This window comes from Geotrypetes seraphini, chromosome 2 (assembly GCF_902459505.1).
Source record: "Geotrypetes seraphini chromosome 2, aGeoSer1.1, whole genome shotgun sequence".
Lineage (NCBI taxonomy): Eukaryota > Metazoa > Chordata > Amphibia > Gymnophiona > Dermophiidae > Geotrypetes > Geotrypetes seraphini.
The window spans coordinates 503,714,446-503,741,109 of record NC_047085.1 but is presented as its reverse complement, the minus strand read 5'-3'; the positions used below and the strand labels follow the sequence as shown (position 1 = coordinate 503,741,109).

The following is a 26,664-nucleotide window of genomic DNA, read 5'->3' as shown; positions in this document are numbered from 1 at the left end:
CCAATCAGTGGCACGGATGCCAAAACTCCTCCTCCCCAGGGAAAATGCTAACCAATCGGTACTAAAGGGGTGGTTCCTCTTCCCGCCTCAAGGACCCTTCTAACCCAGCTAGAAGCTCCTGTGTCTCTCAGCAAGCTCGGTTGACGTGGCTTACACCTACGGGCGCTCCTCTATGACGTCATCAGCCGGTGCCCAGGAGGAGGTGGAATTTCCCCCCCCTTCCCATCCTCTTATTTGTAGATTAACCACAAATCTCAGCTTCTGCTCTTCTTTCACTACCCCCAGCCAGAGTAAGAGTCCCTAATTCGTTTCTGATCCTGCAAAGGGCAAAAACACAGAGGGAAATGCCTGAAGGAGCTTCTGCTCAGGTAGGACATAGTTGGTCCCCAACTTCTTGTTCTCTCTCTCTGCAAATGCTGCAGCAGCTTTCTAACATGGGATATTGTAGAAGAATTAGGATTGGGATTCCCAGCAGACCTAAGAATTGGAAAAATTGGGATAGATTAAATGATTCATTCTGCTGGGAATCCCTATGTTATGTCTTCAAAATGGGAAAGTTTATGGCCATTCAGAAGGGATATTATAAAAAAAATTTATGGAAGTTTGGGAACCATTAACTAAATATTGTAAAGATTGGTTTATTTATATAACTAAGGAAAACATGCACATCCGGGGTATGTTTTGGCATTGGTTAAGAGGTATAGATGGGTTGTTTACAGATATTTTTATGAGGTGTTGGGTTAATTGGAAAGTGGGTGGGGGAAAATAAGTCTTGCCTTTATTCTATTAAGTATATTGTGCTGTAATGATAATATTTTATATAAATGCATCATCTTTTGTGCACAACTGAAGTTTTGAAAATGAATAAAGAATTAAAAAAAAAAAAGAAATGGCACTTTGGGATCCCCCTAAAGGGAAAGAGAAAATATGTGTGACGTGTCATGGGGATACAGCAGTGGTCTCAAACCCAAATCCTTTGCAGGGCCACATTTTGGATTCGTAGGTTCTTGGAGGGCCTCAGAAAAAAATATTTAATGTCTTATTAAAGAAATGACAACTTTGCATGAGGTAAAACTCTTTATAGTTTATAAATCTTTCCTTTTGGCTAAGTCTTAATAATAATATTGTCATTTATAGCTAAAGAGACGTATGATCAAGAAATTGTTTTATTTTACTTTTGTGATTATGATAAACATACCGAGGGCTTCAAAATAGTTCCTGGCGGGCCGCATGTTTGAGACCACTGGGATACAGTGTACCAGGTTGTTTAGAGAATTGGGGTGGAGTTCATTGAATTCTTTCTTTTCTTTCCCCTCCCATGCTCCTTTACGTTTTCCCTGTCCCTTGTTCTCTGCCCCAGTATCCTCACCTCTCCTTGTAGGGTCTCATAACTCTCCCCTATCCAGGTGTGTTCTCGCATTCTACTACTACTATTAATTATTTCTGTAGCACTACCAGACACACACAGCGCTGGACAGAGTCTCAAAAAGTAAGAAAACAGTCCCTGCTGGAAAGAGCTTACAATCTAAACATTCTAAGCATTCTCCCAGCATCTTTTTTAAACTGGCAATTGCTCTTTTGTGCTGGGGTAAGGCCGTTTCTCTCCAAAGAGCTTGGGATCACTGCAACATACTGAGCAGGTAGCAGCAATCGCCAGCATAAACAGTGCCACTTCTTCCTTCGATGACACATGTATGCTGCAGAATATAGCCGTTAGATTAATCTTCAGATTGAAAAAAGGTGATAAAATCACCTTATTTACTTGAATTACACTGGCTACCTATAGAAGGGAGAAGACTTTATAAATTCTACTGTATTCTATTTAAAATACGATTTGTAGAAACTCCTGATTATATGCCATATCTCATTAAAGTTTCTCATAATCCATCTTTGAACCTAAGAAACAATGATACTTTTCGGATGCCAGATATGTTAAAGGGAAGCAGCCAGATAGGGAGGAGGTGGGATCACTGGAAGACAGAGATAGGAAAGGGGTGGTGAAGGAGGAGAAAGAAGTGGCGGAAAGACTAAACATGTTCTTTTCGTCAGTATTTACAAAAGAAGACACATCCAACATACCGGAACCTGAAAAAATCTTCAAAGGAGACCAAGCAGAAAAATTAACATCCATGGAAGTAAGCCTTGAGGACGTACACAGGCAGATAGAAAAATTAAAACTGACAAATCGCCGGGCCCGGACGGAATCCACCCTAGAGTATTGAAGGAACTAAAGGAGGAAATAGCGGAACTACTACAGCAGGTTTGTAATCTATCCCTGAAAACAGGCGTGATCTTGGAGGATTGGAAGATAGCCAATGTTATGCCCATCTTTAAAAAGGGATCGAGAGGTGACCTGGGGAATTACAGACCAGTAAGTCTGACCTCGGTTCCGGGGAAAATGGCGGAAGCGCTGATAAAAGATAGCATCGAGGAGCATCTAGAGAGGCATAAACTTATGATAACAAGTCAATATGGCTTCTGCAAGGGAAGATCATGCCTGACGAACTTATTGCACTTCTTCGAAGGAATTAACAAACAGATGTAAAAAGGGGACCCCATAGACACTGTATACTTAGACTTCTAAAAAGCCTTTGACAAGGTAGCCCATGAACGCCTACTTCGGAAACTAAAGAACCATGGAGTGGAAGGAGACGTACACAGATGGATCAGGAATTGGTTGGTGCTTCTTTTTGTATGGAGAGACGCCGACGCGTACAAAATTGTCCCCTGAGGAAGGCGATGGTATCGCCGAAACTCGAATCCTAGTCAGGACCTTGTTGTTTGTTTTTGGAACTTTACTTGTTGTGAAACTTTGATACAAACTGGAAATAAAGGCGTGGAGGGGCATAATCGAAAGGGACGTCTAAGTCCGTTTACGTCCATCTCGCAAGTCATCCAAAGTTAAAAAGAGCCTAAGACACATTTTTGAAAAATATGTCTAACTTTTTTTTACTTTCGAAAATTGTCTAATTATACGTCCTGCTGATCTGATCGTCTATCTTTATACCACATTTCCATCTAACCTTCTGTCCAAGTCCAAAACGCCTAGAACAAGCTCTGTTGGACGTGGGAAGGGTCTGCAAAGTGATGGACTGAACACCCAGACATGCCACCTAAATAGTGGGGTACCTTACAGGGCACTGCTGTGAACTTCACAAAAAGGGTGCCATGTCTTCTCCTCACTATAGCTCCCTTATAGGTCATGGTGAGCCCCCCCCCCAAACCACCTCCAGAATCCCCTAGACTCACTTATCTACCACCCCAATAGCTCTTATGACTGCAGAAGCCACTTATATGCCAGTAAAAAAGAGTTTTGGTGGTGTATAGGGCAGTGCACATGTTTCAGTATCAATGCAGCGATTACAGAGGCTTATGCGTTTGGGTCCTCCTCTCTATCGGTCCCTAACCCACCCCCAAGACAACTTAAGCTGCCTCTGGGCTGGACGACTAGGCTTTCCTATGCCAGGCGGCCAGGTGATGATGGTCTGGAGGCTGAAATTTAAAGTTGTGAATAAAATTTTTATGGGGGTGGGGTGGGTTGGTGATCACTGGGGTAGTTTGTGGGGGTCTGTGTTATGTGTTTGCAGTGCTTATCTGGTGAGTTTAGGTGGATTTTTGTGACTTAGACCATGTTTTACATGGTCTAAGTCACAACGTCTAAGTTCCGTCTAGGCTCTGTTGTAAAACTTTATAAATGCTGTACGACTAAGTCTAAGCCGGCCCACGTCCCATCCAACTCCGCCCTCGACATGCCTCCCGAAACGACCCGTTTAGCTTTGGACGTTGAGCAGCACTATGAAAGCCTAGGTTGTTTAGAAATATGTCCAAAACCCGGTTTTATTATCGGCGCTAAGACGTTTTTGAGAAATGTTCATCCAAGTGCCAACTTAGGCCGGTTTTTGGACATTTTTCTCTTTCGATTATGAGCCCCTTAGTGTCAACAGGTTGGATGTGACATCTTCAGCGCCTCTCTTTGTTGATTATGCTTTGCCTCGAGGCCTGGTACCTTCTTTCCCCTTCCCCTGTTAATTTTTGACATGAGGTGAATTTTTGCACGACGAGATGCACCAGGAAATGCTACCTGAATTCCCACCTGCTTCACTACATTTAGATTGATCTAGTGGGCCAAGTGAAAATGGATTTTGGCTACTTCACTTGGACTTGAAAATTCATGCCCTGGTTTGATGATAAACTCCTTTATTTGGACAGTAACATGCAATATTCTGTCTTTCTGGCATTAGAGATTCCTTGCAAACCTAGGAGTCCTTAAGGGATATCGACTTTATAAATATAGGTTGGAGGAGGTTGATGGTGGGAAAGAAGAGTCTGGCAGTATCTAAGAGGAAGGAGCCTTGGTGTCTCCTCTTCCTTAATGTTAGGAAAATTCTCTCCCTTTTTCCCCTATGCACATTCCCCCAAGCTGTGGATGGCTTGTGAGGATTGCCACAAATGTGACAAGTTTCCAGAAGAGGCCCCTATGTGGGTTGAGTTTGTCAAAGTCACCCTTGACCATCTCGAGGCAGTGGAGGGTTAAGTGGCCTGCCTAAAGACACAAGGAGCCATCAAATTTGAATTTAGGCCTTTCTCTTCCCAGCCCACTGCTCTAGGGTACTCCTCTGCCCTGTTAGATTTCAGCTGGCTTTATTGTCTTAATGGATTCTGAGCACTTCCATGTGTCCCTGAGTGTGTTTCTGTTTTGTGTTTCAGGGGCAAGTGACATTTGAGGACATCGCTGTCTCTTTCTCCCAGGAGGAGTGGGAATATTTAGATGAAGAACAGAAGGAGCTTTACAGGGAGGTGATGAAGGAGAATTATCAGACCCTGATCTCCCTAGGTACGGATTGCTTTATCTGCATTTTTAACAGACCAAAGCATCTGATTTATTAAAAGTAATCTGAGATTTTTTTCTGTACCACCATCACCATCCAGAAACTTCCATTTCTCTGTCTTAAGATGACACACTGAGGGTCAGGACTGAAAAACCATAAGACCATTCTGTTGTCCTATGTGTTTCCTCCCCTTTAAATTGGAGACAGATTCCTATGTTCTCTCAGGGTTTCCATAGCTGGCTTCATGGTTGTTGCACGTTCCCGGGTCTCGTTGCATCTTGCCAGGTAGAAACTGACATTTCAGCCATCATGCTAAGGCTTTCTTCAGGGTATGCTGTGAGGTCTGGAGTTTGTCTACGGGACTCCCGTGGGGATCCCTCCCAGGTCTATGGGACTCCTGCGGGGATGGAACTGGGGTTCCCGAGGCCTGGAAAGAGAATTAGTAGAATATAGACAAAAGCAGAAACTGGGACCAAGATGATGGAAAACTAAAATGTCCCTCCAGCTACAGCAAGGGAGATGTTCATTTTTAGGGGAGCTAAGCTCAAAGAGGGAGGCCCAGCACCCTCTCATGGTTATGCCACCATTTTTCTTATGCAACTATTGTCCTGAAAGTGCCTCTCTCAATTCTGCTTTAAATGATTTTGACGCTGTATTGTTTGATTCTTTACTCATTGCTACATTAAAAACCATTTGTGGATCTTGGAAGGACCTCTCACAAGTTACCTGTGCCAGATGGTGGAACCAGATTTGTTTGCTCTACAGATATGAGCTTTATATTGCCAAAAAATCCAACTCTTTTATTTCTTTTAACAAGAAATGGTCAACCCTACAGTCACATGACCTATTGTCTATTCTAATTCTTTCCGGTGATGTATGCATCTCTTATTCCTGTTCACTGTTATTTGTTTATATTGTATTTTATTGTTGGTTTAAATAAGCTAAGACTTAAAAAAATCAAAACTGTCAGAACTAATTGCTGCTTTTTAGGGGGACAGGTAACGTTTATGGGGGGGACGGGCGGGGACAGAGGAGATTCCTTGCAGGGTCGGGTGGGGAAGGAGGGGATTCATCGTGGGGATGGAGGGGATTCTGGCGGGAACAGGTGGAATACTGGTGGGGACGGGCGTCATTTCTGTCCCCGGGCAACTCTTAATATGCGTAGAAGCCACAAAAGTTTTTTTCTGCCTATGATGGATGGATGACTGGGTGGTTTTTATTCCCCCCTTCCTGTATAACTGGGGCTTTTTCTTTTGTTGGCTTTCATATGGTCTCGGAGTTCAGTGTTTACTGCTGGACGTTCAATTCTCTTTTGGGGAGATTTTGCAAACGATATTTAGATTAATAAATTATGCATCACACCTGCTGGTTAGTGGTGAGCTGCGTTATTTTTTTTTTTGTATTGACCATTAGAAGGGCCCCTTATTACTTTTTTTTTTTTTTTTTAAATAAATTCTTTATTCATTTTTAAATCAAACAAGTGCACATAAATATATCATAAACTGATTCCAATATAGCACTTTAAAATCTAACACATAAAATCTAATAGACCATTAATGATGAAACCCTACCCACCCACCCTTCATCAGTTATTCTATATAAAATATATTATACTATTATTATAAACATAGTTATAAAAATTTCCTCCCTAAATCCTCCCTCCCCCCTGAGTGTGCATATAATAAATCTAAAAAAGGAAGAAAAATGAGGCCTATTCATTACAATACTTTTCCAATGGCCCCCAAATCTTTACGAAGTTATTATACTTCCCTTTTTGCAACGCTATTGCTCTTTCCATCTTAAAAATATGACATAACGAATTCCACCAGAATGTGTAATTAAGATTATTGTAATTTTTCCAGTTATTGGTAATATTTGAATGGCAACCCCTGTCATAATTAGGGCTGTGGAGTTGGTAGATAAATATTCCGACTCTGACTCCGACTCCTCAGTTTTTTGTACTTCAGACTCCGACTCCGACTCCAGGTACCCGAAATTTCCTCCGACTCTGACTCCGACTCCACAGCACTGGTTAATTTTCAGATCGTTAAAATGGAATGTCAAGTTGAGAGAAATGAGCATTTTCGACCCCACCTTCTTTTTGCTTTTAATCAAGGTTCTAAGGCCGCAGAAGCTGCTCGCAACATTTGTGCTGTGTATATAGTGGGTGCTATAGCTGAAAGAATCGCTCGTGATTGGTTTGCCAAGTTCAAAAATGGAGTCGGTAGATAAATGTTCCGACTCCGACTCCTCAGTTTTTTGTACTTCTGACTCCGACTCCTCGACTCCGACTCCACAGCCCTGGTCATAATTAATAAAAGTTTCTTGTTGTGTGATGATATTTGACTCTTTTTTTCTCATAACCATTCCAAATAAAACAGTGTCATAGGAAGATCTCTGTCTCTTTCCTTCTTCTGTTACTGTATGTGCTTTTGCATTTTTTTTTTCCTGGGAACAGGTTATGAAAAGATCAATCCTGAAATGCTATCGGGTATCAAATCAGAGGAGAAGTCGTATGTCCAGGATCCCCAGGAGTCGGGGGAGAAAGAAGTTACTCACTTATACCCAGGTAAATAATAACACGTACTGTACAGAGTGATATGAAATGTTATTAGACGGTACCTTTGGGTAGGAGAACGGAACAAGTTTCAAGTTTCTTCATTTTTGATATGCCATGTACAATAAAATAAGATTCAAAATAAAAATGTCAAATTTAAATGAAATTTTGTAACAAAGGCTAAAAGTGCGGTGACATATTCACACTGACGTACATAAGAATTGCCGCTGCTGAGTCAGACCAATGAGTCCAGTCTCGCCAGTTTAGCAGGAACTTGCCCAACTTTGTCTTGAATCCCTGGAGGGTGTTTTCCCCTATAACAGACTTCGGAAGAGCGTTCCAGATTTCTACCACTCTTTGGGTGAAGAACTTCCCTACGTTTGTATGGAATCTATTTAGCTTTGTCTTGAATCCCTGGAGGGTGTTTTCCCCTATAACAGACTTCGGAAGAGTGTTCCAGATTTCTACCACTCTTTGGGTGAAGAACTTCCCTACGTTTGTACGGTATCTATTTAGCTTTGTCTTGAATCCCTGGAGGGTGTTTTCCCCTATAACAGACTTCGGAAGAGCGTTCCAGTTTTCTACCACTCTTTGGGTGAAGAACTTCCCTACGTTTGAATGGAATCTATTTAGCTTTGTCTTGAATCCCTGGAGGGTGTTTTCCCCTATAACAGACTTCGGAAGAGCGTTCCAGATTTCTACCACTCTTTGGGTGAAGAACTTCCCTACGTTTGTACGGAATCTATTTAGCTTTGTCTTGAATCCCTGGAGGGTGTTTTCCCCTATAACAGACTTCGGAAGAGCGTTCCAGTTTTCTACCACTCTTTGAGTGAAGAACTTCCCTACTTTTGTACGGTATCTATTTAGCTTTGTCTTGAATCCCTGGAGGGTGTTTTCCCCTATAACAGACTTCGGAAGAGCGTTCCAGTTTTCTACCACTCTTTGGGTGAAGAACTTCCCTACGTTTGAATGGAATCTATTTAGCTTTGTCTTGAATCCCTGGAGGGTGTTTTCCCCTATAACAGACTTCGGAAGAGCGTTCCAGATTTCTACCACTCTTTGGGTGAAGAACTTCCCTACGTTTGTACGGAATCTATTTAGCTTTGTCTTGAATCCCTGGAGGGTGTTTTCCCCTATAACAGACTTCGGAAGAGCGTTCCAGTTTTCTACCACTCTTTGAGTGAAGAACTTCCCTACTTTTGTACGGTATCTATTTAGCTTTGTCTTGAATCCCTGGAGGGTGTTTTCCCCTATAACAGACTTCGGAAGAGCGTTCCAGTTTTCTACCACTCTTTGGGTGAAGAACTTCCCTACGTTTGAATGGAATCTATTTAGCTTTGTCTTGAATCCCTGGAGGGTGTTTTCCCCTATAACAGACTTCGGAAGAGCGTTCCAGTTTTCTACCACTCTTTGGGGGAAGAACTTCCCTACGTTTGTACGGAATCTATTTAGCTTTGTCTTGAATCCCTGGAGGGTGTTTTCCCCTATAACAGACTTCGGAAGAGCGTTCCAGTTTTCTACCACTCTTTGGGTGAAGAACTTCCCTACGTTTGTACGGAATCTAGGCCCTTTCAACTTTAGAGAGTGCCCTCTCGTTCTTCCCTACCTTGGAGAGGGTGAACAGTCTGTCTTTCTCTACTAAGTCTATGAAACAAGTGGAAAGTGGGGGAAGGTAAGTTTTTGTAAGTACACCGTGATAAATTAAAAATAAAGGGAGGTAAATGGAGAATGGAATTACATTAGGATAGGGCTCGCTTCAAGAGAAGCATTTTGATTTTTCATGGGACTTAAAGAAGTAAAAGTGAATTATATGCAAAAGTGGAGATTAAAGAGTATAGGTGTCTTTGAAAAGAAAAGTTTTAAGTTTAGTTTTAAAATTTTCTAGAGAATTTTCTAATCAGAGATCCAATGGAAGGGCCATTCCATAGAGAGGAGCAGTGACTGAAAAAATTAGATTTGCGAGTGGTGTCATAGAAAAGTTCAGGGATTGAAGGAATGGAAAGTAGGTTTTGGTTGTTAGATCGGAGAGTCCTGGAAGCTGAATATGGGATCGGAAGTTTGTCAATGAATGCTGCTTGGTTGGAGTTTTTTGTTTTGAAGGTAAGAAGGAGTATTTTATAGGTGAGACGGTGAGTGATGGGTAACCAATGTGCTTTACCAAGGAGGGGAGTAACATGGTCATATTTTTTGCATGGTAAATTAATTTATCAGCAGTATTTTGCAGTAGATGTAAACGACAGATTTCTGGGTTATGCCCTGATATAGGGCATTACAGTAATCTATATTCGAGATTACGAGAGAATGACTTTAATGAAAGGGAGATCAAGAAGAGATGGAGTGGATGAGCCTTAGCTTATGAAAACATTTATGTGTAATGGCACTAATTTGTTGATGGAAGGTAAGGTCCTTATCAAGGATAACCCGAGGAGTTTAACTTTGCTGTCAATTTGAATTGGGGAGGAATTGATACAAATGGGTAAACATAGATGTTCAGCGGTAGAGATTGAGAAAAGGACACCGGTAGTTTTAGAGACGTTCAGTGAAAGTTTGTTATGCCGGAGCTAGGAGAGGAATGGGTTAAGCCCCTTGTAAGTCTACAGAGCCCATGTATTGTAACACCTCACAGAAGCTCTTTGTAATGTAGGTGTAACTCTGTATTGTAACACCTTTACAGAAGTTCATATAAACCGCTGTGAATTGATGCCCCAGTTATTAGTAGTGGTATAGATGCTCTCAATAAACAGAGAGTGGTATAGAACTGGAATGCTCTTCCGGGAGTCTGTTATAAGGGAAAACACCCTCCAGGGGTTCAAGACAAGGTTGGACAAGTTTCTGCTGAGCCAGAACAAATGCAGGTAGGGCTGGTCTCGGTTAGGGCACAGGTCTTTGACCTGGAGGCCGCCGTGTGAATGGACTGCTAGGCGTGATGGACCACTGGTCTGACCTAGCAGTGGCAATTCTTATGTTCTTATGTGACTGTTGGGCAAACTGGATAAGAACATAAGCAATGCCTCTGCTGGGTCAGACTAGTGGTCCATCGTGCCCAGCAGTTCGCTCACGCGGTTTATATGAACTTCTGTAAAGGTGATAAGATACACTAGAATGTTTAATTCAACATGGGCTAAATGATGGAAATTTCTACCAGGTCAAATAAGTCATCAAGGTACCGTATTTTTCGCTCCATAAGATGCACCTCACCATAAGACTCACCCCAGATTTAGAGAAGGAAAACAAGAAAAAAAACTATTCCGAACCAATTCCGTCCCAGCCCCCCAGCACCTTTAAATTCCGTCCCAGCCCTCCCAAATCAATCAATCATCACTTTTACATACCCCCAGCACCTTTAAATTCCGTCCCATCCCCCTGGAGGTACCTTTTATATTGTGGAGGTTGGTGGACGGTTGCCTGCTGATTGTTGGGGCCCGCAGCACAAAAGCGCACTGCTGTGTGGGCACGCGCCACTTCTGAATGGCTGTCTCAGTTCTCGTGAGGAGCTAGTGAGAACTGAGGCAGCCATTCAGAAGTGGCACGCGCCCACGCAGCAGTGGCTCCGACATGCTGGTAATCAGCAGGCAGCTGTCCAGCGAAGCACCAGCAACCGGCACAATTAGGAAGTGTTGTGGGCCCAGGCATTAGCGCGCATGTGCGCCGCGGGCCCCGACAATCAGCAGGTAGCCGTGCACCAACCTCCACAGTTTAAAGGTACCGCCCGGGGGGGGGGGTGGTATATTTGCTTCATAAGACGCACGCTTATTTCCACCCACTTTTTTGGGGGGGAAAACGAGTGCGTCTTATGGAGCGAAAAATTCAGTAATTACAAGAGTTATAGGAAAGATCTATGTCCTTAAAAAGTTTTAATTTTAATGTAAAGTTTTGTTTTTGTTTTTTTTTTCATTTTCATTTTTTGATTGTATTATGTGAACCGCTGTGAACTTCTGTGAGGTACTGGTAGTTTACAAATAAAGATTGTATTCCCTCTTTAAAGCACATCAATACTATTAGGGCTGCTTTTACTAAGTCGCGTTAGGGCATTAACGCACGGAATAGCGTGCGTTAAATTGCCCCGCACGCTAGAAGCTAACGCCAGCATTAAGAGCTGGCGTTAGTTCTAGCCGCATAGTAAAAGGAGCCCTCGGATCTAACAATATTGCTGCAACCGCCCCTTCTCTTTGGAACGCCATCCCTAACCCTCTTCGTTTCGAAGTATCCCTTTCTCAGTTTAAAACCAAGTTAAAAACATTCTTATTTCAAGATGCTTTTTGATACCTAACTGCCCTTATTAGGGCTAAACTTTATCTGATAATATTTATTCAGATCCCCTCCTAACCTATCTTTCCTTTCATCTTCACTTTCCTCTGATTATTGTAGTTGTCCCATTTTTCTCTCTTGTTCCTGTTTGTCTAAAGTTTGTGTATTATTTGTCTTACTAACTCCCCATGAAGTCTATTTTTGTAGTTTTAACCTAAACTTCTGTCATTTTTGTAAAAAAAAAAATATATATATATATCCTATATAATAAAACCCTAAGCGCACATGCGCACTTAGGATTTCGTGTTCCCTGCCGCTGTGGTGTGTGATCCTTGGCAGCCAACCCAGCGGCAGGGAACATTCTGGCCATTCCCCTCCTCCCGCCCTCACTCATCCTGGAAGCCAGACAAGCTCTCTCCCTGCCTGCGTCCTCGGCAGGGAACACACCTCGGCCCTCGCTCGCCGCTGCTGCCACCGCTGCTGCTGCTGCTGATCCTCCTGTAAAGAGCAGCCTGCGATGGTGTCCGGCTTTAGCGAACCTCACAGGCCGCTCTCCAACTCGGTAGCACGTTCCCTCTGACGCGATCCCGTGCATCAGAGGGAACGTGCTATCGAGGCTGGAGAGCGGCCTGCGAGGTTCGCTAAAGCCGGCCACCATCGCAGGCTGCTCTTTACAGGAGGATCAGCAGCGTGAGAGGAGCTGCCGCCGGCACTTTTAAAACTTGAAACAAAAACCTTCGACCGCAGCAGGCCAGCCTGTGGGAAGGGAAGGGGGAGGGGCCGAACGGAGCAGGCCAGATCGCATTAAGAGAAGGGAGGGGCCGAACGGAGCAGGACAGCTCACGGTAAGAGAAGGGAATTGCTTCACAGGGACCTGGAGGGGAAGGGAAATACTGCTGCTGCTACTGCAAAGGAAAGTGGGGGGGGGAGAAGGGAGTGGGAGGGGAAATGCTGCTACTACTTCACAGGGACCTGGAGGGGAAGGGAAATACCGCTGCTGCTTCTGCAAAGGAAAGTGGGGGGGGGGAGGAGAGACAGAAAGAAATACAGACAGATAAAGGAGAACAAGGAGAGAGACAAAAATAAAGACAGACAGGGGACAAAAAGTTTTAATAAAACTGTACATTAGGGTGGTCCAAAACAAAATGAACACATTTCGTTTGTCCACAAGGCTAATTTTATTCTTAAGAACGTAAGACTAGCCTTACTGGGTCAGACCAATGGTCCATTAAGCCCAGTAGCCCGTTCTCACGGTGGCCAATCCAGGTCACTAGTACTTGGCCAAAACCCAAGGAGTAGCAACATTCCATGCAAGCAGTGGCCTCCCCCATGTCCTTCTCAATAACAGACCATGGACTTTTCCTCCAGGAACCTGTCCAAACCTTTCTTAAAACCAGCTACGCTCTCCGCTCTTACCACGTCCTCTGGCAACACGTTCCAGAGCTTAACTATTCTCCGAGTGAAAAAAAAGGTCCTAATGAGAGACACACAAAATTTTACTTAAAACAAACAAAGTTTAGGGGGTCACCCCATCTCGCTGGGTTTCTTTCCAGCTAGAATTCATCATGAAGGTGAGGAGGGAGGCCAAGACCCTCTGAACTAAACTTAACCCTTTCAGGACCATAAGGATCGTAGGCCAATTTTTGTGGTTTTGACGACATTTTTATGGTAAAAAGGGCTTGCAGATGCCAAAAAATTGATTTTTTTTGTGAAATATCATTATTTTTTTTAAAAAAAAATCAAACTTCTGGCTTATGGACAGTGTGGCAAGTGAATCTTCTCGTCAATCTGGCAACGACGCTAATGAATGAATGTCGGAACCAGTTTGTTTACATAAAGGCAGTATCATATGGAATCCGTACATATCAAATTTAGAACTGTAGACTATCCCAATCAAAATTTATAGGATTTTAAAGTTATGGGACAAATATGTCCCTTGGTCCTGAAAGGGTTAAACCTTAGGCTTATATACCGCATCTTCTCTATAGTAGTAGAGCTCGGCACAGTTTACAAGAAATTAGAAAGGAGAACAGAGACGATATAGATTTGGACTAGTCTGGAGAGGAGCGGAATTTACACCTTTGAAACTAGCCAACTGACCGAAATGATATTCAGCAATGAGGTATGGAGCACTTTTTCTAGGACGAGTTCGCAAACTTAGATTGTCAGACCTCATCCAGTGTGATTTTACTTTTAGCTCTGTATGAAGCAGCGTGCTGATTGCATCTTAGGAAGCCCTTCTCAATGCCGAAAGCATCCATAAATTGACTCTGCAGTGCACACCAACCCCTCCCCCTTGTATTAAATCGTAGCGCGATTTTTTTAGTGCCAGCCGCGGCAGGAACAGCTCCGACGCTCATAGTAATTCTACGAGCGTCGGAGCTGTTACCGTTGCAGCCAGCATTAAAAACCGCGCTACGGTTTAATGAGACTTTGCACTGGGTTATCAAAAATCCATTTAAAGGAAATGCACAGAGTTCACTGAGATATGTAGAGTAGAGAATGACACAGTGACAAAATTCATCATCGCTCCCGCCCCCGCAGATAATCACGGGAAACCATCTCATGTCATTTGTTAGTGTCTCTCTCAACCTCAGTCCTTCTACACCAGCATTCGTCAATGCAAGGCTTGAGGGTCAGTGGCTGGGCCTATTCATGTTCTGATTCTTATGTGAGCCAAGTAAAGGATAATCAAGCCATTGTGACATCACTGATGAGGTTGGTTCTTAGGCATTGGTGGAATGAGGCTTTATGACATCATAATCTGAGCTCTGGAATGTTGCTACTCTTTGGGTTTCTGACAGGTGCTTGGGACCTGGGTTGGCCACTGTTGGAAACAGGATCCTGGGCTTGATGGACCTTCAGTCTGTCCCAGTATGGCAACTCGTATGTTCTTATGTGAGCCAAGTACTGTATAGGATAATGAAACCATTGTGACATCACTGATGAGGCTGGCTCTTAGGCATTAGTGGAATGAGGCTTTATGACATCACAATCTCAGCTTTGGAATGTTTGCTACTCTTTGGGTTTCTGACAGGTACTTGGGACCTGGATTGGCCACTACTGGAAACAGGATACTGGGCTTGATGGACCTTCAGACTGACCCAATATGGCAATGTTTATGGTCTCATCTGGTGCCCTTCTTTCGTGTCTCTGTCAACCTCAGTCCTTCTACACCAGCATTCTTCATTGCAAGGCTTGAGGGTCAGTGGCTGAGCCCAGTCATACGCTGATTCTTATGTGAGCCAAGTATAGGATAATGAAGCCATTGTGACATCACTGATGAGGCTGGCTCTTAGGCATTGGTGGAATGAGGCTTTATGACATCACAATCTCAGCTCTGGATACCAGAGACTGTCATTCTTTTCTGTCTCTCTCAACTTGTCCTTCCACACCAGAATTCTTCAATGCAAGGCTTGAGGGTCAGTGACTGGGCCCATTTAAACTCTGATTCTTCCCTCTCTCCCTAAAGAATGACACGGAGATGGTTTCCCACGGATATCCGCAAGGACGGTGATGAATTTTGTCATCGTGCCATTCTCTAATGTAGAGCCTCTGAGTTCTGCTTTTTCTCTTGAGATTTCTGCTGACAGCTAGAGTTTTGTAAACATCACAGATCCTATGTTGTCACTGTGACCCCCAAAGGGTAAATTCTGTATATGATGTCTAAAAATGAAAAAAAAAAAAAATCAAATCAGTGGTATTCTATAAACCATGCCTAAAGTTAGACATGACTAATTCTGTGCGTAAATTTGGGGAATGCCTCCAATCTGCCCACGGTCTTCTCATATTTATATCCCCTTTATGGCACAGCGCATCAATTTTAGGTGTATAAATTTAAATTAAATCCAATTAATGCTAATTGCTTGTTAAGAAGCCAGTTATCGGTCTTAATTGGCTTCTTCAATTAATTTGTGCGTGCAAAGTGAACGTGTGTCCAAATTTGCATTTGTAGGTCAAAGCACCATATATAGAATTAGGGGGAAAATGCTTTTCCGAAAACATGATTAATGTTTTCTGTTTATACCCAGCAGATAATGAAGCCATAGAGGAACAGAAGAGGGAAGAAAATCAAGAAGAACCTTCTGTAGAAATGGAACAAATCCCAAGGCAATTAAATATGTGTGAAAATATTTTCCAGAAGAATGAGAAGAGAATCGGAAGGAATGGAAAGAAGCGGAGAGACCTTGCAGGAAGCTCGCCGGATAGAGTCACTGAGTGTGGGAAAAGTGACGGAGAACTCTCAAACATCCCCGAGACCCAGGGAAACAGGACATCGGAGAAACCCTTCCAAAATAACAGTAATCGCATTTCTTTTATTCCCCACCAGAGAGAGGAGAAAAGAAATAAATCCTTTCTGTATGAGCCCTGTGCAAAAGGCTTTAAGAAAGATGATTTATTATTGCACCAGAGATCCCACAACGAGGGATGTACTCGGTGCGGAAAACCTTACAAATCAAATTTGAAATTGCACCAGAAAATTCACGCTGGAGTGAAAACATTTCCAAGGACTCGTTACAGCAAAAATTTCTGTCTAAACGAAACATTAATTACACAACAAAGAACACACACGGGGAAAAGATCTCTTGGAAGTATCAAATGTGGAAAGTTTCATAAATACAAGAATTTCGTAGCAAAGAACCAAAAAATAGTCAAAGATGAGAAGAAATTGTCAAGTTGTCAATTTGAGAAAAGTATTCAGAAGAAAAATACAATAATACATCGATTAACACGTGCAGAAGAAACTCTGTATACATGTGCTGAGTGTGATAAAAGCTTTGTTTTTTTTTCATCTCTGAGAAGGCATGAAATGATTCACACTGGACAGAAACCTTTCACATGTAGTGAATGCGACAAAAGCTTCATTTATTTATCATCTCTAAGAAGACATCAAATGATCAAAACGGGTGAGAAACCATTTACGTGCGCCGAGTGTAATAAAGGTTTTATTTATCTGTCGTATCTGAAGAGACACCAAATGAGTCACTTGAAAAAGAAAGCTATTAAATGTACCCAGTGTGATAAAAGCTTCAATAATCTGTCAGAACTGACAATTCACCAAAGGTTCCACGCCGGAGGGAATCTATTTACGTGTACTCAGTGTGATAAAACTTTCATTTCTTTATCGTCTCTAAGAAGACATCAAATGATACACACGGGAATGAAACCTTTCACTTGCGTTGAGTGCAATAAAGGCTTCATACGTCTTTCAAATCTGAAAATTCATCAAAGGATCCACACAGGAGAGAAACCTTTTACATGTTCTGAGTGTAACAAAGGCTTCATTAATTTATCAAATCTGAAAATTCATCAAAGGATCCACACGGGTCAGAAACCGTTTGCGTGTTCCGAGTATAATAAATGCTTCAATCACCTATCAAATCTGAAAATGCATCAAAGGGGCCACATGGTACAGAAACCTTTTACGTGTTCTGAGTGTAACAAAGGGTTCATTCGCCTTTCACATTTGAAAATTCATCAAAGGATCCACACTGGTGACAGACCATTTACCTGCTCCGAGTGTGGTAAAAGCTTCACTTCTTTATCATCTCTAAGGAGGCATCAAAGTAACCACATGGGAGAAAGAGGGGTCGGCGATGATGGGTTGAGTTTTTATCAGCGGAGCTGGTGAATACCTGTGCATTCCCTAAAGGGAGATCAAGTTCTCATCCCAAGTCTTGCTAAGTAACACCTATGTGAATCTGAGTAACATGACTGCTACAATTTTAGTGTGGCAGGAAGGAAAAGTAAAAATTCATGGTACCCACTCTTAGCTTAGCTTAAGTACTAGGGCTAAAGATGATGGCAGATTCCGCAGCTACTTCAAGTAAAGATAATTATACTGCTACAGCTATAGGACAGGCTATGATGACTATTTATGGACCTAATCCATCTGCCATTCAAATCACACAATCCTTCTACAAAGTCGAGGACAATCCAATGTTGGAAACTACCACCCCCTTCTGCACACCGTGTTCGAAGAAAGGCTCTCTTTTAGACCACCTTCGAGTTTCAGGGGCCCAGAATCCAGAACAACCTCCCGGGCAGCCTCTTACAAACACCTACATACTTCCAATTCAGGAAGGCACTGAAAACTCACCTTTTTCTTCCTCAGTGCATTGACCCTTCCCCATGCAGTCCCCTGCATGATATCCTCCATGCAGTTTCTTTGTAATATCTATGTCTCTGTAGTAATTCTAATGTTGCATAAGCTGCACTGATTCCTTGCTGACATTTGCGGGATCCAAGAGATGGTATGGTATGTAGTGTAAATCTTTTTTTTATTGATGAAAATGAATACAACCAGAAATAACAAGCAACAAGTGAACAAAGAAATTGCACAAGACTGTGAACACTAAAAATCGGTATCATCGTCAAAAGTATATGAACCCCCCCCTTTCCCCCAGTACCCCAAATAGTATCAGTGGTAAGGAACCAACCAGTATCCCAAGGCCTCTGTGTCTGATAGGCCTGGAAAGAAAAAGAAACAAAGGCTCAACCACTTAGGATCCTCCTGCTGGCAACCGAACAAGCAAACTGCAGCTAAAAAAATAAAATAAACCCATCTGGCCACCCAGCTCCAAACCCTAGAAGACTGGGAAGAAGAAGAAAGAACAGAGAAAAAGAGAGAAGAGAGAGAAAAAAAGAAGAAAAAAAAGAGAAAAGAGAAGAGAGAAGAGAGAGAAAAAAAGGAGAAGAGAGAAAAAAGAAGAACAAGAGAGAAGAGAGAAAGAAAAGAACAGAGAAGAAAGAAAGAAGAGAAGACAGAGAAAAGAACAGAAGAAAAGAGAAAGAGAGAGATAAAGAAGAAAAGAACAGAGAAGAGAGAGAAAAAAAGAAGGAAAGAGAAGAGAGAAAGAAGAGAAGAGAGAAAAGAACAGAAGAATAGAGAGAGAAAAAGAAGAAGAGAAGAGAGAAAGAGAGAAAAAGAAGAAGAAAATAACAGAGAAGAGAAAAAAGAACAAAAGAAAAGAGAAAAGAGAAAAAGAAGAATAGAACAGAAGAAAGAAGAGAAGAGAGAGAGATGAAAGAAAAGAACAGAGAAGAGAGAGAGAAAAAAGAAGAAAAGAACAGAGAAGAAAGAGAGAGAAAAAAGAAGAAAGAGGAGAGAGAAAGAACAGAAGAAAGGAGAGAGAAAGAAGAAGAAAGAACAGAGAAGAAAGAAAAGAGAGAAGAGGAGAAAGAAGAAGAGGAGAGAGAGAGAAGAAGAAAAGAACAGAGAAGAGGAGAGAGAGAGAGAGAAAAAAAAACGAAGAAAAGAGAAAAAGAGAGAAGAGAAAGAGAGAGAGAAAAAAGGATGGTGTTTATGTTAGCTCAGGGGAAGCAACCCAACCGTCTAGGACAGTGGTTCCCAACCCTGTCCTGGAGGAACACCAGGCCAATTGGGTTTTCAGGCTAGCCCTAATGAATATGCATGAAGCAAATTTGCATGCCTATCACTTCCATCATATGCAAATCTCTCTCATGCATATTCATTAGGGCTAGCCTGAAAACCCGATTGGCCTGGTGTTCCTCCAGGACAGGGTTGGGAATCACTGGTCTAGGAAACCCTCCCATGCTTGCCAAGAAGAAAAAAAAACCAAAGACTCAAACACTTAGGATCCTCCTGCTGTCAACTGAACAAGCAAACTACAGCTAAAAAATCTCAGTCACAATCACTTTGAGACATCTTATGTGTGGGTTCTCTGAGGAAGCCTGGTCTGGCGAAACATGTCAGAACCTGGAAGAAATAGACACCTAAGATGAGTCCATAATAATTGTTTATATATTTTGAGCAGTTGAAATCACAATCAATATAACTTTTAAAGTGCGATGATTGAACAAGTGAAGATTTTCTCTAGGGGTAATATCCCGGCGTGATCTTTCTATTACCATTTGATTGGTTCTGAGCACTTTGAACTTCGTTAAACTATTGATTTATATATACAGAGAGAGTGGGTGTTTTTGGATTTTGTATTACGCCACGTGGTAATTATTATTCTTCCCGTTTGTGTCTGGGTAGCCTTTCAAACCACCCCTGATGCTGAGTCCTGGTCGAAGGTTTCGGCACATCTCTTCAAATCTCTTAAATCAGCCTCCATGCTCCAGTCGATGTCCTTTGTTCTGCATAGGATTAATGCCTCTCTTCCTTCCCTCTGTTGGTCCTGTAAGAGCCACCCTGGCACCTTGGAACATATGCTAGTGCACTGCCCTCTTCTCCAGAATTACTGGGGTAAAGTTTGGAACCCCATATCGGCTGTTTTCTCCGTTAACACAAAAATTGACTTCTCTCTCGTAGTATTTGGAAATCACGAGGGTATACAGTTACTGAACTACCATGAGGCTAGCGTTTTTAGCGCACTATGTGGAAAAACTAACGCCAGCTCAATGTAGCATGCGCTATTCCACGCGTTAAGCCCACTATCCTTTAACTCCTCGAGTCCTGACTCCACCAGTCCCGGCCCAAAGATATAAACTATCCTTCCCCTCTCTACGCGGTATTCTCTATGCAGGTAAACTGGGAAAATCTCTTCTCTTCAAAATCACAGGTCTCTGGAACGACCTTACTATCCCGTTGCGGAACCTGGGCTCTCTCCAACTATTCCGCAAGCAACTGAAAACTTGGCTCTTCTCTAACATGTAATTCTATTTTCCCCCTTACTCTTCCATTCTATATATAAGCTCATGTAAACCTTTTCCTTTCTCTTCTTATATTTTAAGTTCTTGTAAACCGTGCCGAGCTCCACTTCCGTGGAGAGGATGCGGTATATAAACTTAAGGTTTAGTTTAGTTTAGTTAAAGCCCTAACGCAGCTTAGTAAAAGGAGCCCTAAGTTGTTCCACATTATGGCTACACTAGCCATTCAGAATATACTACTTAACTGGACAAACTTGTCGAATGTGGATTACAATTGTGGATTTGAAAAAAAGTAGACCAAAAAGACTTATCTTATTGCTGACTTGTCTTTAAAACATATTCGGTCACTAGTGTCTGCTTGCCGACGCGGCCAGCGTTTCACGGGAATTTTAAACATCCGCTGCGTCAGGGCCACCAGGACATTCAAAATCACAGGCTCAATCAGTTCACTCGGTCACAAATTTTCAAAATTTGAAGTTTGAAAATTTGTGACCGAGTGAACTGATTGAGCCTGTGATTTTGAATGTCCTGGTGGCCCTGACGCAGCGGATGTTTAAAATTCCCGCGAAACGCTGGCCACGTCGGCAAACAGACACTAGTGACCAAATATGTTTTAAAGACAAGTCAGCAATAAGATAAGTCTTTTTGGTCTACTTTTATTCAAATCCTGGCTATCACATATACACAATATCACTTAAAAGTTGTAAGGGTTTTAGCTTTATTGAATTGCTTTAGAAAAAGTTTTAAAAAATTAAATACCGGCCAATGATTGGAGCAGGAGCTGTATAACTACGCGGATCATCTCAGTTTGTGATTCACTGCTGTGCGTAGGCTCCGATTCTGAGGCCATAGCCTTTCAAGTTTGTTGGGCTAACAATACTGATGTGTATTGTCCAGTATTAGCAGTATCCTATATTATTTTTATGATAACGTTATATACTGCTGGGGTGACTAGTTTTAGGTTGTACACTATATTTCTATAACCATAAAGGTCTATGACCTCACAATGCAGGTGTAAAGAGCCTAAGCCAATAGGGAGACGAAGAGATAGTGGATACTGCGGATGGGCAGACTGGATGGGCCATTTGGACTTTATCTGCTATCATGTTTCTATAGCCATAATGCTCTATGACCTCACAATGCAAGTGTTAAGAGCCGTGGAGGGGCATAATCAAAAGGGATGTCTAAGTCCGTTTACGTCCATCTCACAAGTCGTCCAAAATAAAAAACAGCTTAAGACACATTTTCGAAAGATACGTCCAACTTTTTTTTAGTTTCGAAAATTGTCTAATTGTATGTCCTGCCGATCTGATCGTCCAAGCCACTAAATCGTCCATCTTTATACCACATTTTCGTCCAACTTTCCGTCCAAGTTGAAAACGCCTAGAACAAGCCCTGTTGGACATGGGAAGGGTCTGCAAAGCACACCCAGACAAGCCACCTAAATAGTGGGGTACCTTACAGGACGCTGCTGTGAACTTCACAAAAAGAGTGCCATGTCTTCTCCACCCTACAGCTCCCTTATAGGTCATGATGAGCCCCCCAAACCACCTCCAGAATCCCCTAGACCAAGGGTCTCAAAGTCCCTCCTTGAGGGCCGCAATCCAGTTGGGTTTTCAGGATTTCCCCAATGAATATGCATGAGATCTATGTGCATGCACTGCTTTCAATGCATATTCATTGGGGAAATCCTGAAAACCCGACTGGATTGTGGCCCTCAAGGAGGGACTATGAGATCCCTGCCCTAGACCCACTTATCTACCACCCCAATAGCCCTTAGGGCTGCAGGAGCCGCTTATATGCCAGTAAAAAAGGGTTTTTAAGTATCAATGCAGTGATTACAGGGGCTTATGGGCATGGGTCCTCCTCTCTATGGGTCCCTAACACCACCCCAAGACGACTTAAGCTGCCTCTGTGCTGGACAACTAGGCTTTCCTATGCCAGGCGGCCAGGTGATGATGGTCTGGAGGCTAAATTTTAAAGTTGTGATTAAAATTTTTATGCGGTGGGGTGGTCGGTGATCACTGGGGTAGTGTGTGGGGGGTCTGTATTATATGTTTTCAGTGCTTATCTGGTGAGTTTAGGTGGGTTTTTGTGACTTAGACCATGTTTTACATGGTCCAAGTTCCATCGATCCTGGGCTCCCGAGAGAGGTGGTGGAGAATAAAACTGTGACTGAGTTCAAAGAAGCGTGGGATGGACACAGAGGATTTAGAATCAGAAAATAATATTAAATATTGAACTAGGCCAGTTACTGGGCAGACTTGCACGGTCTGTGTCGTGTATGGCCGTTTGGTGAAGGATGGGCAGGGGAGGGCTTCGGTGGCTGGGAGGGTGTAGATGGGCTGGAGTAGGTCTTGATGGAGATTTTGGCGGTTGGAACCCAAGCACAGAACCGGGTAAAGCTTTGGATTCTTGCCCAGAAATAGCAAAGAAGAAAAATAAAAAAAAAATAAAATAAAAAAATTTTAAATTGAACCAGGTGGGGCAGACTGCATGGACCATTCAGGTCTTTATCTGCCGTCATCTACTATGTATGTTACTATGTAAGCACACTATATGCAGAGAAAATGTTAATTATTTATATTTGGAGGGGTTTCAAAGATGTCAAAGCAGATGACTTTAAAATATGCAATGTCACCTCCGTAACTAGAAAAATAGCCAAAAATAGTGCAAAATATAGACAGCAGATATAAATTCTCAAAACTGACACATTTTGATCACTAAATTGAAAATAAAATCATTTATCCTACCTTTGCTGTCTGGTGATTTCATGAGTCTCTGGTTGCGTTTCCTTCTGACTGTGCATCCTTTCTTTCTGCACTCAGGCCCAACAATTGTCCCTTTCTATTCCCTCCCTCCTTCCTTCCCATGTCGTTAGTACCCCTTCCCACGCTCTCACTTTAAAACAGCTTTAAAACAGATTTTTGGGCAACACTTAATTCATACTGGCAAACTAACAAGCTTTATCACTTCCCTTATGTTTAAATTATTTTTATTATTCCAGCAGTAAGAAGCAAATACAAACAGTAGTACCATTCAGGAAATAACATTTTCAACAATATAATCAGTTCCCCTCCCAACCTCCCCCTCCCCAAGAATCCATGGCCAGTCCAACAGCTGAGAGTGGGAATAAAATCTTAAAGATTCAAAAGTCTACTGCGAGCACACGGTTTGAGGTCCTGCCAGAAGTGCTCCCACACCTGACAAAATTTGCGACCCGGGCCAAGAGTCAAGTCTCTCACCATGCGTCTCTCCAGTGTTGCGTGCACTATCATTAGGGATCTCCATTGTGCATATGACGGGGGATCACGGGAGAGCCAGTTGTTGAGGATGGCTTTTTTCCCCATCAAAAGGGCTCTGGAGATAAATGCTGACATTCCCCTGGGTTTGGGCGAGGCTATATGATAAAATCCAAATATTATCACTTCTCTTAAAGAAGCCCGTTGGTGCGAAACGAATTGGGCCTCGGTCAGGTCACAAAAGATAAGTGCTAGATGATAGTTTTTATGAAGCCAGATGGAATATTGATGTGGTTTTAAATCCATGGTTGCCAGCTCTTAATTGCTCATTCAAGTATGAGAGAAATAGATATTTAATCACAGAATTATACACGTGTTTAAATTTAGTAATATTTAAATGAAATAAATCACTTAAAATTTAATGGAGGTTTTGACCAGTGATGATACCTTAACCCCAAATTGGTTTCAATCTATTGATTGGATTCCTGGGGTATTTTGAGGTCTTTTTCCTGTTTTCAGATAAATTATGCATTATACATAGTTTTGAGTGCTCTACATCAGTGTTTTTCAACCGCTGTTCCGCGGCACACTAGTGTGCCGCGAGATGTTGCCTGGTGTGCCGCAGGGCCGCCATCAGGGCAGTACTACCAGTCCTGCATTCAGGGGCCCGGAGCTGACAGGGGGCCCGAGGCAGGGGCGCCAGTAGCTCGCCAAGGCAAAGTGAGTCGATCACCCAGGACTCACTTTGTCTTGGCGATCTAATCTATCGAGCCGATAAGTCTTCTTCTCCCCGACGTCAATTCTGCAGTCGGAGAGGAAGTTCGGGCCAGCCAATCGCTGCCTGGCTGGGCGGAACTTCCTCCGATTGCAGAATTGACGTCAGGGAGAGCATGCGTTGGCTTTGGGGCCTGTTATCCATTGGTGGGTCCTGTTCCCCGATGGCAGCGGCAGTGGCAGTGGCTTGGGGAACGGCAGGGAGAAAGGAAGAAAGGGGGCAGGCAGGGAAACAGAAGGAAAGAAGAGAAACAGAAAAAAAGAAAGAAAGGTCAGGGAGAGAGGAAGAAAAAGTTGGGGGAGGGAATGAGGTGTGGAGGAGAGAAAGCATACAGGCTGATAGAAGGGAAGAAAGATTGGATGCACAGTCAGAAGAAGAAAGTGCAACCAGAAATCACCAGACAAGGTAGGAAAAATGATTTTATTTTAAATTTAGCAAAGTGGAGGCAGTATTACCACAATTTTCAAAGGAATTTGCCCAAATAACTTAATAGTTAACTGGGTAAATTCCCAGAGATAAAAACTTCCCTTCCCTTACTATGCACAGTTCTGAATTTATATCTGCTGTCTATATTTTACAATATGGTCACCTTTTACTAAACCGCAATAGTGGTTTTTAGCGCAGGGAGCCTATGAGCGTCAAGAGCAGCGCTGGGCATTCAACGCAGCTCCCTGCGCTAAAAACTGCTATTGTGGTTTAATAAAAAGGATGGAGGGTATATTTGTCTATTTTTGTATGCTATAAAAACCAAATACAGAGAGAGACTGAGAGCTGTTGACGAAGAGCTACTACGTGTGTGTCTTTCTTCGATTCCAGCCAGAATATCAGCTTTGTGTTCAGCCAAACAGGCCCAGGTTTCGCACTGAATAAAGTATTTTATAATTTTTCACTATTCTGTTTACTTAATATTTCATAATAAAGTAATTATAAAATACTTTCTTTGTGTTTATTTGATTCCTATTCAAGAGAATTACTTTATATATAGTCAATATAGGCACAGAGTTAAATTTTTTAACATTTTCTAATGGTGGTGTGCCTCGTGATTTTTTTCATGAAACAAGTGTGCCTTTGCCCAAAAAAGGTTGAAAAACACTACATTATATGCCCTTCCTATGTCTTGCCTTCCACCCTTTGTCCCACCCCCCTCCCCCGAAGCCAGCCTCCCTTCTTCCCTCCTTGCTGCGCTGATTTCAAACCCCGGTCCACCACCTCTGCTTCTTCCCAACGTCAATTCTGACATCGGAGAGGAAGTTCCAGGCTAGCCAATCGCTGCCTGGCTGGCCTGGAACTTCCTCTCCAACATCAGAATTGACATCGGCAAGAAGCAGCGGCGGCAGACCGGGGTTTGAATCGGCGCAGAAGGGAGGGAAAGCGATCACCCATCCTGGTGTCCCCACGCACAGCTTCGGGACGCTGTCCCTGAAAACGGGACATTTCAGTGTCCCAAAGCAGTGGGTCGGGACAACGGGACGGTCGGTCTGAAAACGGGACATATGGTCACCTTAATAATAACTGCTGGCTGTGTCAATTCTTAAAGGGCGCCATTTTGTGTTAATACTAATACTGTAGCACATTTCTAATTATAATATAAGACCCCTGAAGAAGCCCTTTATTTGCGGTGAAACGGGTCCCGTAGGGCGTTCAGCCATATAATGAACAACTAAGAATTACAAGCCAGCTCTTTATAAGATAAGTGCAAAAAGTTTTTTGATGTCTATTTTTAAAGTCATTTATTTATTGCACCTAGTACTTTATACGAGCTTGCATGATTATGGTTTTTGCATAAAAAATACTGACTCAATGAAAGATATCCTTTATCTGTGAATATGGTTCCGAACACTGTAGTGTGAGGACAGCACAGGTTTCTGAGAGAGGTATCATAACCAGCAAGGATTGACCTCTGTTTTAGTCCTCCTTTGCGTTGGTTGGATTTTGTTTCCACATGAGGACTTGTTTGCCTAATATAGTGGTTGAGTTCAATTCTTAAAGGGCCAGAGACAGAAAAAGACATTAAGGCAGATCACAAAAAAAGAAAAAGGATCAGAAACCAAATATGCAGAGAAGGAATTAAAAAACCAAACAAACCCAGAACCTGCTCCCTCAAGTAATTTGAACCAAAAAGGTAAGTAGCTCAGAGCTGGCCAAAAAGCTAGCAGTCTCTGCTTAGCCCCATCAGGATATTCCAATCCTGCAAAAGGAAGAACAGGTCAGTGGAGGGGGGAGGGGCGGGCTGCCCCAGGCTCCATCATGGTGTGGGCATTGGGCACCCACTCTTCCCCCCACCGTGCACACGGCCCCCTTCCCTCTACCTCTAGCTGTTCCCCGCCGCGAGCAATAGCTTCAATGCGCTCCTCGCGACTGTGTCCTCTCTCCCGCTGATGTCACGTCCGGGTGCCG

General features: G+C 42.8%; 2 protein-coding genes across 5 annotated transcripts in view; one reads left to right on the top strand and one right to left on the bottom strand.

The window, feature by feature from the left end:
• LOC117354529 (gastrula zinc finger protein XlCGF26.1-like) overlaps window positions 1-188 on the bottom strand; it is a 34,617-nt gene extending 34,429 nt beyond the window's left edge. The window contains exon 1 of the mRNA XM_033932226.1: window positions 161-188. The gene's annotated coding sequence lies outside the window, so the exon portion shown is untranslated. The remainder of the gene's footprint in view (window positions 1-160) is intronic.
• On the top strand, window positions 143-18,346 carry LOC117354530 (gastrula zinc finger protein XlCGF57.1-like). 4 transcript variants are annotated; one of them, XM_033932229.1, is made up of 4 exons: window positions 143-368; window positions 4,708-4,834; window positions 7,288-7,398; window positions 15,669-18,346. In XM_033932229.1, exons 1-4 carry the CDS (start codon window positions 345-347, stop codon window positions 17,264-17,266), a joined length of 1,860 nt encoding a protein of 619 aa, XP_033788120.1. In that variant the 5' UTR covers window positions 143-344; the 3' UTR covers window positions 17,267-18,346. The 4 variants fall into 4 exon arrangements, with proteins under 4 accessions (XP_033788120.1, XP_033788119.1, XP_033788122.1 ...); XM_033932228.1 differs by having other exon boundaries at window positions 15,666-18,346; XM_033932231.1 differs by lacking the exon at window positions 4,708-4,834.
• The last annotated feature ends 8,318 nt before the right edge of the window (window positions 18,347-26,664 follow it).

Coding starts and splice junctions, on each gene's coding strand:
- LOC117354530 (XM_033932228.1), top strand. CDS start 345: ATGCCTGAAGGAGCTTCTGCTCAG. Junction 369..4,707: donor CTGAAGGAGCTTCTGCTCAG/GTAGGACATAGT, acceptor TTTGTGTTTCAG/GGGCAAGTGACATTTGAGGA. Junction 7,399..15,665: donor AGTTACTCACTTATACCCAG/GTAAATAATAAC, acceptor GTTTATACCCAG/CAGATAATGAAGCCATAGAG.